This window comes from Musa acuminata, chromosome BXJ2-4 (genome assembly GCF_036884655.1).
Source record: "Musa acuminata AAA Group cultivar baxijiao chromosome BXJ2-4, Cavendish_Baxijiao_AAA, whole genome shotgun sequence".
NCBI classification, from domain to species: Eukaryota; Viridiplantae; Streptophyta; class Magnoliopsida; order Zingiberales; family Musaceae; genus Musa; species Musa acuminata.
The window spans coordinates 35,473,308-35,487,745 of NC_088341.1; the positions used below are offsets into that span (position 1 = coordinate 35,473,308).

Below are 14,438 nucleotides of genomic sequence, written 5' to 3' on the forward strand. Positions count from 1 at the left end.
TTCCATTTTTCACAAACACCAATTCATCATGATACTGATACCATGGATAAAAATCAGACAACTATGGATTTGAATCAGATACTAATGTGGACAAGGAAATACAAAGGCTCTAAGTCATATAACCATATCTGTTTGAATTGATAAAGGATACAAATCATATGTATATTAGGTGAATATAGATTTGGGTGCCATATGAATCAAGAAGGATCAGTATCAACAAATAGTTGAGAAGTTAATTCGTTTCTAGGAATCCAATGAGCTTGATCACACAGGAAGCTGATCTAGAAACCATATTAATGTAGTCACTAAGAAGAAGAACATTGTGCATAAAATAAGAGAAGAGGACTCATAAACAATGAGTCCCAACTCCTATAAATTGTGATCACCACCATCCTACTCCAAATCGTCAATCACCAAGCCATCCATACCACTTGTGCACTTGGAAGATTTCCCAAGCCACCAAGAAACCATCCATGGATTCATCCAACAAGACCAACAAGATCACAGAAGTCGTCAGGCTGCAACAGATGCTGAAGAAGTGGAAGAAGCTCGCAGCTGCACCGAAGAGTAACAGCAAGAGCATCAAGTTCCTGAAGAGGACTCTCTCCGTCTCCGACACCTCTGCGGCGCACTCGGGCGACATTCCCAAGGGATGCTTGGCGGTGTGCGTGGGAGAGGAGATGCAGAGATTTGTGATCCCGACGGAGTACTTGAGCCACAGGGCCTTTGCCATTCTGCTGAGGGAAGCAGAAGAGGAGTTCGGGTTCGAGCAGGAAGGTGTGCTGAGGATTCCCTGCGAGGTTTCTGTGTTCGAGAGCATACTGCAGACGGTGGAGACCAACTACTGTTGATCCGAGCCAGTGTGCGGAGATAAGCATGTAGCTGCAGGCGTGGGATGACACTTCTCCCCCCAACAATCTATGTTCTTATCTTTCCTTTCCATGTTCATGTGAGGATCAAATGCTAGGTTGGGTCAAGCTACTGTGTCAACTTGCAAATTAGCTGTAGGAGACTGTAGGCCTGTTTGATGATCAATGAAACTTGGCTGCTTCACCTTAATGTTTCTCTTTCATTCAACAATCACAGGATGCAGAACAAGAACAAGTAGTGAGGATAATCTCCTCAACTAATGCTTCTAATCTTCCTCGTCTTCTTATTCATGTGAAGATCTGCATGTATAGGAGAGAACAACAGTTTGGAGAGATGTCTACTGCATTAATCTATCATCGAAGATCAAATGTCTGCATGTTAACTGATTGCTTCACCTCTCAAAGTTCACTCTTGCTGAGGATCAAACCTGAATTCCTGCTTTATGATAGCATGATCACGTCAAATCATGCATCCAATGATCTTAGTGTTGCCACATTGCCAACGGTGTCTGAAATAGCTGAGAGTGAATGATGTGAAACTGGATTCCTGCAGAAGAAGAACAGAGTCCATGGCGGCCTGATGTAGTGAGAAGGAAACAGCAGCAGCAGCAGCAGCAGCCGACCTCCGATGCAATGTAGGTAGAGTGAGTCACCCCTGAAAACCCTGAGAGGTCCAGCGGTCTGCTGTAGTGAGAGGAAACAGCATCAGACCACCTACAATTTAGTATAGGTGGAGTGAGTCACCCCTGAAAACCCTAAGAGGTCCAGCGGTCTGCCGTAGTGAGAAGCAGCCTACTGCAATGCGATGTAGGTGGAGTGCGTCACCCCTGCAAACCCTAAGAGGTCGAGCGGGACCACGTGCATCAACTCCGTGCTAGACCACATCACCCATGAATCTTTTCAGGTGCGATCCGGTAAGACTTGGTTTGTCTTCACCCAAGTTAAAAAAACATAATCATAGTTAACACTCATATTAGTTTCACGTTGAAAATAGATAATATTAAGATTGACTTATAAATGTTTGATTAGTATAATATTATAAATTTTCGCTTAAATATTTTGAGATAATAATTTCGGTTCAACAAAGTTAACATGTCAATTATCTCATCTCAATCGTGACACTATAATTATAATCGGACTAATTATATATTATCCTATGTAGTTAGACCTCGTATCCCAATTCCTAAACTTAAAAAATTTATATTGGAATCCCAACTATAAAAGTGAAACATTTAGCTCCATTTACCATAATATTATCGGTTTTACCAAAAAAAACATAAAAATATTAGGCAAAAAAATAATTTTAATATTTTAATTGATGATGACGGACGATGTTGTTGGGGGCCATGAATCGCTATAAGGGAGCAACGACCAGAGGGCCGCTATGCATCTGCGTTAGTGTCAATACAGTTACCATGCGACAAAAGAGCCGCTTGACATCTTCATCGGCGACCTTTCACTATTTAGCAAGTACATCGACGTTGATGTAGATGTAGAGTGACAAAAGGATCGCTCGAATAGCTATTGTGGATGAGGAGAGTGACAACGAGATGTGAGGATTACTTTGCATCTGCGTCGATGTTAACGCAATTGCCGAGTTGTCACGGACTTAGTTGGTTTTGCCTAAGTCGTGCAGCACCCTTACGTGTCCGTCCGCAAAGGTCAGCCTCCCCGAAACCTCTCATGCTCCCTTAGGACCTATAAAAGAGAAAACGGGTTAGAGAAAGCGCTTCACTCGGGATACACAAGCAAACATTTTAGAAAACACTTCATAGACACTGTAAATTACAAACAGACTTTACAAGCTCTGAACGGTTGCACAACAAAGGATCAAAATGGTCTACTATAGACCGAATATCTCTCATAAGTGTCCACAAGACACAACCTTTATTTACAAGCCTAAGAAGACCACTAAACCTAACTAAAATGGGGCTGTTAAGCCTTCGACCGTTCCTCTCCATATTATGCAAAGTATGAACAAATAGAAAGACACGGACACACATAAGTATTATATTAAATATCCTGTTTAGAACTTTATCTGTGACAGAGTGGCCCTTTCGCCACTCGGCATTTGCATCAATGATCTTTTCGTCGCTCGGCAACTGTATCAACGCTGACGTAAATATAGAGTAACGAAAGGGTCACTCGAGTAGTTGTTATGAATGAGGTTAGCCACGACGAGAGGTGAGGACCTCTCTGTATTTGCGTCGATGTCGACGCAGTTGAGTGTCCCTTTCATCGTTCGATAAATTCATCAATGTTGACGCAAATGCAAAGTGACGAAAGGGTCGCTCACGTGGCTATTGTAGATGAGGAGAGAGTTGGCGAGAGGTGAGGGTTATTTTGCATTTACGTCGACGACGACATAGTTGCTAAGCAACCCTTTCGCCACTCTATATTTGTGTTGACATCAACATAGTTGTCGAGCAACAAAAAGGTTGCTCGACATTTACATCTGTGGCCCTTTTCGTTGCTCAGCAACTACGTCCTTTAACGCAAATGTAGAGCAACGAAACAGTCATTCGGCAACTACATCAACGTTGACATAGATACAAAGCGACAAAAGGGCCAGTCGATAACTACATTAGCGTCGACGCAGATGTAGAGTGGCCCTCACCTCTCGTCGTCGCTCTCTTCATCTACAATAGTTACTCGTGGCCCCCCACGACCCCTAGCGACACTATCGTCCGCTTCCATCAATGTCATTTGTTATCATTAATTAGAACATTAAAATTATTTTTTTACTTATTATTTTTATTAGTAAAACTAATGACATTAGAATAAATGAAGTTAGATGTTTAACTTTAATAACTATAGAGATTATAATATAAATTTTTTAAATCTAAAAATTATGATACTATGAACATCTACTTTACTTGTATACGAGGTAACATGTAATTAACCCACTATAATCCTTCATTCATAATAGCAATACTAATAGTTTCCTGTGAATCTACTTTGAATAAGATCCAAGTCAACGTGGTAGAAGATTAGCAGAAAGATAACGTGACATTCAAGTCGGGAACATGCAACCTACTCGAAAACCTCAGCCAAATAAGCTGTTGACTTACAAGAGGCTTAGGTCAAGTATGTCCCACATTCTCCCCGTACTTGTGCTTCGAAGACTATGTCAGCGTACCTAATCTGGATGAGGATAAATTCCAACTTCTTGTGAATCTAAAACTCTAATAAATCATATACATTTTTTGTGTTTGTTCAAGTGAATATAGTACTTCACCAAGTTGCTACATAGTCATCCATACTTGAAAAGAACTTGGCCGAGAACAATCATTTGATGTCGCAGAAAGATCCAATGCACATATTAAGGTCAGACCGACCTAGAGATCGCATCACCATCATCTAAAATTGAGGCAAATTATCTTATACCAAGTCCACCACGGTTGCTAAGTAGGATGGATTTTGCAAAGGATGAGAACTTTGGCAATCTCAATCAAAAGTCAACCCTTTGACTTCCCTGCAGCATGTGACATGGTTACACAGCTTCATGGAAGGTCGGAGATTCAACCATTGGGAAGACGACGAGGTAGGCTCATCAAGACAGAAGATAAGAAGCGTGAATGGAGAGAGACTTGGAGTAGGCAGGTAGATTGAGGTATTAGCTTGGTTGGATTTGGTGCTCTTGTCCCTACTTGGATGGCCATGTTTGTGCCTGCAAGCACGAAGAGGAAAGACTTGGAGGTCGTCTACGACCGCCAACCCGATTTGTCGCTCTTTTCTGAGACTAAAAGGATCAAAATAAGTCTGGTAATCACAAGATTCTTCCTCCTCATATCCTTCTCGGCTGAGAATTCCTTTTCTTGTTTCCGCAATGATTTCTTGCGGTTTACATAGAAGACTCGAGCGTTCATGTTTCTCACTCGTGTTACTACTGCTTGCAAGGACGGCAAGCCGCCGCTAATCCTCGAAGAAGAAGTGGCGATGAGTTCTCCGGCGTTCGAGGCGCAGCTGCAGGTGGATGGACTGCCACAGGGTGTGCTGCCAAGTGTCCGCAGTTCTATTTCTGATTCCTGCCTGTGTTTTCATTTGCGTCCGACTCCTGTACTAACATGGTCGAGTTTTCTGACAGAGAATCGAAACCTGGTGATGACATTACCGGTGGATGAAATGGCAATTGATGGTGAGGTAGCCACAGCTACGATTGCTTCCTCCCTTGACCCCACAGAGAACCATGAAAGAGAAGAGACTGGAGCTGAGGAACCGATGGAAGTCGAAGAACAAGAGGGTCTTCTTCAGCGACCGGGAAGAACAGATCCCGTCATATGGTCAGGTTGTAAGGAACGAACATGGTTTCTCCGTCCGTAATTGCTTCCAGATCGTTGGTCGCTTACTTTTTTTTCCTTCTTGTTCTCGAATGGAGACAGCAGGATTCTTTTGAGGAAGGACCAGTTTACCCGGCTGATGCTAAGTTGCACTGTATGGGGAGCGACTAGGAGGCTGTACAGCTAGTAGAAACGGTTTCGTCTCGTCTCGTTAATTCTATTTGTCATGATATACTCGTGTGATTTTGGTGACTTGTCAATGAATGGACGAGCTCGTTTAAAGCTAAAGCTGCATACAAAGTTGCAGAAGAATAGATCATATGTAGTTAAGTTGGATCATTAAAAGACAGGCACAGCAGTATAACCTCATTACCGTAGCCAAACTGCCTGTGGACTACAACAGATGCAACAAGAACAACAATTCAATCGTGCAAACAAGGCATAGGACTACTACCCATTGGATCGATACCAATTAAACGAGCAGGAATCGAAAAATGTAAAATCTTGAGACTTCCAAGTGTCATGATAGCAGAATTTAAGTTTAAAACGGAATTAAGCTTAAAATGTTGTCCGGCATTGCCCCAATGACTGATAATTGTAACCTTGATTCCTTGCACTAACAAATCTCACAACATGAGGGGAAAAAAAATTTACGATGACACGACACGAAACGGAAAAGTTTGATTTGCCTCCCAGCAATGAGCCAACCCCACTGGCGTTCCTTCTTGCATGGGGTAAGTCAGTCATCATCCAGAATACTCGAAAGGTTGTGGGGGCTGAGGCTCCTCATCTACTGCCATTGCTGAAGACCCTGATCCCTGCTGACCGGTTGTGGCCGTTGCAGCACCCCCAACGTTGGATGGCAAGGTCGTTGGTGCATCAGAAAGTGTGAGTACCTCAACTTCGGTTGGCTGTAGATCCTTGAGAAGCACAAAACCAGAGGGTGCTAACTTAACGGGAACATATCTACTTTCCTCCAAAAATCTGATGTACTTTTCTTGTGCAGGGACAACCCTGGCTGGATTCGTCAGAACTTCATAAGACGGTTCAGGCTCCACCTTCTTTTCCGAAGCACTATCCACCTGAAGAAAAACAAAATCATGATGTGAAGTTTTTAAAACTCAAATAAATTGCGGATGAGAAGTTTAAGATCAGCAAATATTTCGGACCTCTACTGAGCAAGGAATGAGATAGTTTGTATTCCCATGGCCTCACATGAATTCTCAAAAATAGCGTATTCTAGCAGTAGCCTACTTTTTTAGACTTTGCTGTAAGTTGTTCAAATATGCACCAAAGGGATGTACCCATTTTAGAAGTCAAAGAAGTCCCAAGACCCAAAAAGTTTAAAGACCCAAGTTTAAAGAAGTCCCAAGACCCCAAAAAAAAGCCTTCTGTTGTCTCCTTTCAAGAGACCCTAAGTTGGCAGTTGAAGTTTACGAGACTCCAAGAGAATGTGACATCTATACACTATCTCAACAGGATATGAAAAGACAACAATATTTAATTGTATGTAAACATAATATAACTCGACAAGCAATCATGAAAATTCACCTGCATTGCATCAGTATCCTTCTCAGAAGATTTATTCGTCTTTCCAGAAGTTGAACCACTAGATGTATCATCACTCGATGGCTTCTCCAAAGCAGCTTTATGTTCAGCATCCTTTTTAGCTTTAGACTTTGCTTTTGCAGCTGTTGACAAAACAGCGGTGGGCATCTTGATAGCTGAAGTCGAAGTGGGAGGTGCGGTTGGGCGGGGGTATTCAAATAGGGAAGGCTTTGCATTTGATAAGAACTCAAATTTTGGAACTTTCAGATCATAGTTAAGTCCAATAAAGGCAGTTGGGGAGAACGCGAGGCTTATAAAATAGAGAAGGGGATACCAATACCAGAACTGGCTGAAAACTGCAAGCCCAACAACAGCTGTGATTTTATCATGCTTAGTTTTAGAAAGCAGTTTAATAGTTACATTCCTTCCACCGGCGTCAAGAATTCCAGAAGCCAATATAGCACCCATCTTGCTCATCGTATCTTCATGCTTATCAAGAATTATCTTCTCTAATTGCCGCCTACATAAATCAAGCAGATTAAGTACAGCAAAGCAGCTATTATCTACTTCGTACCGACATTAGACTGGAGTATATATATATACCTGAAAGTCCCAACACGAGAGTCACAGGATTCATTAGTCTGGATCATAACCATAGCCATAGCTATGAGGGCTCCTTGGCGAACAAAATCCACAACATCAGACGTCAAAGGCTCTAGCAAAGAAATGGCATCGCTTAAACCAGTACCAGCACAGGAAATGCCAACTGCTAGAGCTGCACCATATCGGACATGTGGGTTGTAAGACTCTGATAGCAGGGAAACAATTCTTGGGGTCTGCAGGGATGTAATGATAGCCAATTTTAATGACTAGATTATAACCAAGAAAACTAGAAATATTTCATAGGTGTCAAGTTGTCAACTGAGTAAATCGTTATTGACATTGCAGAACTGGCTACTAATCAATACAACTATAATGCCCTACAAAAAATACTTTGGTAATGAGAACGGGGACAACAGAGGGTATTTTTAAATCATAGGTACGTAAAAGAACTTGAACGGATATTCCTCTCTGCTATCAAAGTATAAGATTTCAAGAAACCTTCATGAAATTAAATTCATGTGGCTAGTGCATAATAACTTCTATTTCATATCTTAGGAATATATTAAATAAACAAGATATCAGTAAAAACAAGTAATAGAAACTAACCTGTTCAGGTTCAGAATATAGGACAAATCCAAGGGCTAGAACAGCTGTCCTGCGAACATCATCACTTACATCCGACACAGCAAAATGAAGCAACTGATGGATGGCCTTGTTGTTTGATGTCCCCCTATAACCTAAAGCCAAAGCATACATGCCACCATAACGGATAATAGGATCTTGATCTCTAGTCATTTGCTCAATCAATGTATCAGCCTGTTCTTCCCTTCCATATACTGTCAATGCAATTCCAAGAGCTAAGCCCCTGAAAAAAAAAAACACATATACAAACTGCAACCAGTAAATATTGTGCAATATAATAGAAATTGCAGATGTGCCAAAATTGTGACTAAAAAGCACAGAGAATTACATACTAAGCCAAATTGAAGATTATCATTCTCCAAAGTAAAAACAGAGAGATATAGTTTATGCTACCATATCCCATGCTTGATGCCAATTATGCAAAACCACACTTACCTTATGATCTTTTCATGTTGTGTATCATGTGCATATGCAAGCATCTCAGTTGCCTTCTCACTTGCAGTCCCAACCATAAGTAGTCCCATGCTAATGCCAGCAGCTTCACCAGCCACAGCACTATCTGTATAAAGTACATTTTTGACATCTTCAAATATTACTTCATCTGCTGTTCCCAAGGCTGCCAACCCCAGTCCCAAGCATGCACCATGCTGGATGACCTGTAAATATATATCGACATATCAAATACAACAGGGTTAAAAAATTTGAGACCTATATTGGTGAACCTCAAAACTGAGGTGGTCCCAAGAGTCTTATCAGAAAAGAAAGAGCACCTCAGCATTAGTATTCCGCAGGCTTTCACGGAGAAATTGTTTTATGCCTTCTCCATGGTTGGCATGAATTAACCCAAGAGCATAAAGGGCACCACCTTCTGAGTAAGGGCTGCCTCCACCAACAGCACCAGTTTGAGGGAGATAAGGTGCCATCAGAGACCTGCCTTGCTGCAGATGGCCTCCATGGATGACCCCCAGTCCGGCTGTAGCACTGAACTTAGCCCAGTTCGTTGCCCTACTAAGCCATTCCTGTCAAGTAACAAAAAATGGTAAAGCAATATGCACAAAAAAAAAAGGAAAAGTAACTGGCCAACAATGATTTACAATCCTACTGAATTTGTAAGAAACAATAAGATGGTATCAGTAAACATAGATCAGTTTGCAGAAGAATAGGAACTTCATTGGTAAACATAAAATTGTAATCATACCAGGTTTTCTCTAAGAAAGGTATCCACAGTTGTTCCAGCATGCATTATTGCATTGGCGCATATTGTTGCACTGTGGCAGACACTATTTCTCATTTCCACAGACTGCTTTATCGTCTTAAGAATCAAAAGGTCCGACCTAAAATTGTGAGACAATAGTATCAAAGATGTCATGCATGAATGCTAAGAAACAAGAGTACACATCAAGCCTTGTGAACGATGGAAGTTCTTATGCCTCACCTATTGTGACTATATAAAAATTGTAGAGTCAACTGTATTGAAGTCTCTCCTGATAAAATTCCTTTTATCTTTGCAAGTCTCTCATTATATGCAGCATCAGTTTGATTGATATCTTGTGAAGTCCCATTGGCAGTATGAGATTCTTCTGTCATGTGAACATCCTCAGATGCAGCAACTGTATTGTCAGCAGTGGCATTCCCGTTCTCTGAAGTTGGTGCACTAGACCCTTGTTCAGGGTTCACATCTACAGCTTGGGATTTCGAGCCAGCCAAACGACTTTTCAGATTTAATAGAAAGGCTTGGTGTTCGTTTTCCTCAAGATCAAAAGCAATCTGAAATGCAAGAAGTGCATCATCCTACAAACAACAAAACATAGCAATACATCAGCATTGGAACAAAGCTCAAACAAAATGACAAAGCTAAGTACCTTGCTCCCAGATAGTAGCTTCTCCAAAATGGTCGCAACAGTGTCAGGTTCATTCAAAAACATGAGACATTGGCAAATGCTTAGATAATCAGGAGAAGGCAACCTTTGATATATTTTAACAAGCAGACGGAGAACCTGCGACAACAACACAAAATCAATCAGGGATCCATCACACATTACTTTGAGCAGTGCATTATCATGCAAACTTTAAACCAGATGTGGAGACTAAATAGCCAATACATCAAAGATTGTGTTCAGGAAAAACCAATCATGAGCTACAAACTGGAGTTTCAGCTTTATCTATGTCAACACAAGTGTTCGTATAAGCACAAATATTTACAACAATATGCACATGAATGCACAAGGCGAAATGCAGCTTATGAGATTACACTAAGAATTTCAGCGTCCTTCATGCCAAACAGGTCTAACAAAATTAAATGGCTGTTAACCATATAAAAAAGCCTCAACAAAATCCCACCTGACAGAGACACCCGCCACAACTGCAAATGCCACTACCACCACCAAGCTATCATCGTCATCATTACTATAGTAATCACCATGAACACACCACACACCCCCACCCACAATCATGAATCCCCTTCCTATGCCTTCTAGGTTCAATTATAGCATTATGAGGATATCTAACAGCCTCAGCCCACCTATGTGAATGATAAGGACCACAAATATTTGAAATTTTTTCTCTCCTCTTTCATTTCCTCTAAATCATTACATAGCTGGAATCCATATTTATATAATTGAAGTTAACAATGTTCTATCCAATATTGATTTCATGTAAAAACCTCTAAAATATTTAAATAATGGTTCAATATCAGTCGGTTCAAAGTACAAGTTAGACTGATATGTATTTTAGTAGTCTGGTCAAGAACTAGCAATGGACCATATGGCTTAGTATTATTCACTATACTGCTTTTTTTATCTAGTGATTTCATGTGGTACGGGTCAGTAAACCTTTGGTATCTTGATACCATTACCATGTTGGTCCAACAAGTTGCCAAAGAAACTATTGGGCCAGTTTTTAAAACCTTTGTTTGAATTGTACACACTTGTCTTTTTTACCATCAATTTTAGTTAGTGGACGAAGGTGAGTGGTAGGTATACAAAAGATAATACCTTGACCTTAGTTTTATCAACCCTTTCCCATTGCATTTACACCATTTTGCATGAATGATGGATCAATATGCATCACTTTACACCACCAAAAATTATGGAGAATCATACAAATTGGCATTTTGCATTTCCCATTCCATCCATAAGTCTCTAGTTTATTACTTCAATGGCCAAATCTACATCTAAATGCAGCTTAACACGAAAGGATTCAGAACTAAAACTGAAGAAAAGAAGTTTAACACAATATATTAATGTCCTAAGCAAATATCCTTCCAAACCTATAGATACCCATAACAGTAAGAAAAAAACACAAAACTCTGCCATAACAATTCTGAGCCCCTTATAAAAGATGCTTTACTCTAAAAGATCACTAACATCTGCTGCATATTGACAAGTGAAATAAGTTACTTAGCTCTAGAGACCTGTATGGCCTAGTCATCAATGTTCTCCAACCAAGATTATATTATTCCATTGCCATCTTATCCAATCATAAAATGAAACAATTTTCTCACCTCTCAGCATATAAAGCATAGTGACTATCTAATGAATGAACACCATCTCAACTAATGGGGAACACTCTGGGTTGAAATTGTCATTCATGATCGTGTACAATTAACACCTAGTTACAATTTCTTCTTGTTCTATCAACATATTTGTTAGTTACTATAGCATCATTTTAATGATGGGTATGAATGAAGCACCAAGACAAGTTAGCACACATAAAATTAAGAAAAGACTATATTTACAAAATTAATTTTACCTCACAACGATATTCTCTGTGATTAACGAAAGAATGTGAAAGAGTGATGCAGTACGAAAGTGCACCATGAACATTATCGCTATGAGTAATAGCCTCCTCAAGCTTATCCAGTCTCCTACACTCAATGGCCATTCCCATGGCTTGCTGATATTTTCCATCCAAAATGCACCTGCATCAAGAAGAAACCACATTTACATGTTCCATTAAATAGCAAAAATATGCAAATAAGGTACACAAAGTATCCTCGCATACTTGTCTAGCATCCTTTCCACTATAGCTTCCAACCTAGGATCCATCTTTGACTCCTCTTCACTTGATTTTGCTGCTTTAGACCTGAGGCTGGCATATTCGTCTAGCGCTTTGGCTAAAACAAGCATAAAAAATATACATTAGAGCTCACAAACATGCAAAAGAAACGTGAATCAATGTGGACTGAATTTTATACCTAAGAGAGTATGAGCATAATCTGTGTCTTCTGATACATCAAACAGGGGTCCAGCACCAAGTGCATAAGATAATGAGTCATTAAGTTCTCCGAGGTAGTAGAACACCTGCATAGAAAACACAAGCAAGAGCGTGAGGCAAACACTCCATTGATAAGTGCCACAAGTCAAGGCGCACATCAAACGATCAACATAGAGAAAGAGGGAAAGAAGCATAACCTTGGACACCACCAATGCAGCAAGTTGCCTCTGATCAAACTCCTCATCTTCATATAAACTTTCACTGCAACCGACAGATTTAACTCGGTAAAGCTGAGTACATACTCAAGTGCAAAAATAATCTTTATCAGGTCTACAACAGAACAATCTCAAGTAGGTTTGTCCAAAATTTCCCTGGTCTGACGTAGAACGCCGTGATCTGACAAGTGAAGGGGTGAACCATGCAATCATACCTGAAATCAGCTGCCAAAACGTTGCCAATAGCACACAAACCCTAATTCTATAATAGGACCATGTGATAGCAAGTGATCAAGTTTTCCAACGATCCCAAGATCGTCGATCCTAACCCCCAAACCCACAAATATTCTTAAGGTTCACCATACCTAAGAAACAAAATTCGACGGAAAAGCAGAAATCCTGGCATGAAACCCCCCAAATCATGAACTCATCGCAAAGCCCTAACCCCAAAACCTAGGAGGCAAAAGGACAAGAAATCATGAACAAACGGGGAACGGGGAGGGAAAAATATGGGGGCGCTGGAGGGCTCACATGGTCGGGACGCTGGTGGAGATCTCGGGCCAGAAGAGGTGGACGAGGGAGTTAAGCTTGTCGAGGGCGTGAAGCTTCAGCGCCGGGTGCGGCTCGTGGAGCATCGCAATAAGGCCACTCGCCGAACTTACCACCGCCATCTCAGGCTTCTTCCGCCGCTCAACGCCCGTTGCTTCTACGATCGCCGCCCCAAGAGAAAGGATTGGGAGGGGGAGAGAGAGAGATGAGTGCGCCTTCTCCCCTTACTTGGAGACTCTGCAACCTAATAAAAAGGAGGAGCGGTGGTGATTATATATATGTATATACGGATTCGATACGTCAATTCATGTTTCAACGGGTCCGAACCCGACCCGATTTAACCAAAACCGCTTTACTGATCCGACCCGATTTAACCAAAACCGCTTTGCTGATCCGACCCGCGAACTTAACCGATCCCTACCCCGATCTCCGTCGCTCTTCCCCCAAAGAGAACGAGACGACGACTGGCTCTCGTCGTCGCCCGACCGCGGTGCCGAACGGTAAGCATCTTTCGCATCCCTTCCCCCGTTCTCTATTTCTTTCATATTCGGTGATCTTTTAGCCTCGACTGATCTCGTTTGTCTCTCGTATTGATCTTTGTGTTCCCATTTTGTTATTTCCGGTCGACAAGATGAGGTTTTTCTTTGATTTGAGGGTTTTCTACGATTTCTACGTGATTTCGGTTCTCTCGGACCCCTAATGAAATGGGTTACCGAATATGAGGATGTTGTTGTGGTGATTGATCCCAATTTCTTTTGGACTGCATCAAATTCAGTCATTTACTACTTTGAAAAAAATGTCAAGAAAAAAAAATATATATATAATTCTAATTATTCACTAATATTTTTAGAAGATGCCAAGAATGATCATATCAATAATTTATTACAATTTTTACATTGGTATATACGGATGGTTGATTTTTCGCTTTATTATATTACCATATATATATGGAGATTATACTTTTCCTCTTTTGTCTTTTGGAATATAATTATATATCACAAGACATATGGAGATTTTTTGTATTCCATTATCATCTACGTTAGCATTATTATGTTCGAAAGATGTCAAGAATGACCATATCAATAATTCATTATCATTTGCACAAATTACAGTGGACTTCGGGAGCTACTAGGCGACGGACTATCCTAGAACGGTGCTTCATCTAGGTGTGACCCAAGAGTGGATAGATGAAGGTCGATTGCCAAAGGAGCGAACAAAATCGAAGGTGGAAGAGACCCTGCGATGTATTGGCAGAGGCCACATATTGAGGGTTCACAATTCGAGTTCATCTCATAAGGATCAAAATGCAATAGAGATGTCACCAGGAGGCGACATGGTGCAGCGGATCGTGGTGAAACAGCTCATGACAATACGATACACACAACATAGTCCTGTGAGGGATAATGACATATTAAGAAAAATACATATGTTTGATTTCATTTTATTATATTATCATTATATGTAAATTTTTTTTATTTTTATAATTATGAAAGATCATCATAAATTACAAGACATAT

The 14,438-nt window shown here is 40.7% G+C and overlaps 3 protein-coding genes and 1 long non-coding RNA gene across 5 annotated transcripts; 3 read left to right on the forward strand and 1 right to left on the reverse strand.

Annotated features, from left to right (window-relative positions):
- Positions 1–420: 420 nt before the first annotated feature.
- LOC103982168 (auxin-induced protein 15A-like) lies at positions 421–1,044 on the forward strand. Its single transcript, XM_009399007.3, has one exon. The coding sequence runs from the start codon at positions 474–476 to the stop codon at positions 849–851; it is 378 nt and encodes a 125-aa protein (XP_009397282.1). The 5' UTR covers positions 421–473; the 3' UTR covers positions 852–1,044.
- Positions 1,045–4,392: 3,348 nt separating this feature from the next.
- On the forward strand, positions 4,393–5,393 carry LOC135610536 (uncharacterized). 2 transcript variants are annotated; one of them, XM_065105169.1, is made up of 4 exons: positions 4,393–4,634; positions 4,770–4,860; positions 4,957–5,157; positions 5,255–5,393. In XM_065105169.1, exons 1-4 carry the CDS (start codon positions 4,524–4,526, stop codon positions 5,263–5,265), a joined length of 414 nt encoding a protein of 137 aa, XP_064961241.1. In that variant the 5' UTR covers positions 4,393–4,523; the 3' UTR covers positions 5,266–5,393. The 2 variants fall into 2 exon arrangements, with proteins under 2 accessions (XP_064961241.1, XP_064961240.1); XM_065105168.1 differs by having other exon boundaries at positions 4,957–5,316.
- Positions 5,394–5,636: 243 nt separating this feature from the next.
- Positions 5,637–13,169, reverse strand: LOC103982186 (26S proteasome non-ATPase regulatory subunit 1 homolog A). The gene is made up of 14 exons (XM_009399029.3): positions 12,904–13,169; positions 12,355–12,418; positions 12,138–12,243; positions 11,945–12,056; positions 11,693–11,861; positions 9,805–9,939; positions 9,378–9,733; positions 9,141–9,276; positions 8,713–8,961; positions 8,378–8,598; positions 7,907–8,165; positions 7,301–7,533; positions 6,701–7,217; positions 5,637–6,231 (listed from the first exon to the last, which is right to left on the reverse strand). The coding sequence occupies exons 1-14, from the start codon at positions 13,041–13,043 to the stop codon at positions 5,896–5,898; spliced, it is 3,033 nt and encodes a 1,010-aa protein (XP_009397304.2). The 5' UTR covers positions 13,044–13,169; the 3' UTR covers positions 5,637–5,895.
- Positions 13,170–13,287: 118 nt separating this feature from the next.
- On the forward strand, positions 13,288–14,431 carry LOC135610539 (uncharacterized). Its single transcript, XR_010486172.1, has 2 exons — positions 13,288–13,421; positions 14,034–14,431. It is a non-coding gene; the product is annotated as an uncharacterized LOC135610539 (long non-coding RNA).
- The last annotated feature ends 7 nt before the right edge of the window (positions 14,432–14,438 follow it).

What these genes read in the sequence shown, in the direction of transcription:
- LOC103982168 (XM_009399007.3), top strand. Translation starts at nt 474, where the DNA reads ATGGATTCATCCAACAAGACCAACAAGATCACAGAAGTCGTCAGGCTG.
- LOC135610536 (XM_065105168.1), top strand. Translation starts at nt 4,524, where the DNA reads ATGGCCATGTTTGTGCCTGCAAGCACGAAGAGGAAAGACTTGGAGGTC. An exon ending in AAAGGATCAAAATAAGTCTG is followed by an intron (nt 4,635 to 4,769) that starts GTAATCACAAGA and finishes ACTGCTTGCAAG; the next exon opens with GACGGCAAGCCGCCGCTAAT. An exon ending in GGTGGATGGACTGCCACAGG is followed by an intron (nt 4,861 to 4,956) that starts GTGTGCTGCCAA and finishes GTTTTCTGACAG; the next exon opens with AGAATCGAAACCTGGTGATG.
- LOC103982186 (XM_009399029.3), bottom strand. Translation starts at nt 13,043, where the DNA reads ATGGCGGTGGTAAGTTCGGCGAGTGGCCTTATTGCGATGCTCCACGAG. An exon ending in AGCTACTATCTGGGAGCAAG is followed by an intron (nt 9,734 to 9,804) that starts GTACTTAGCTTT and finishes TGTTGTTTGTAG; the next exon opens with GATGATGCACTTCTTGCATT. An exon ending in TTTTTATATAGTCACAATAG is followed by an intron (nt 9,277 to 9,377) that starts GTGAGGCATAAG and finishes TCACAATTTTAG; the next exon opens with GTCGGACCTTTTGATTCTTA.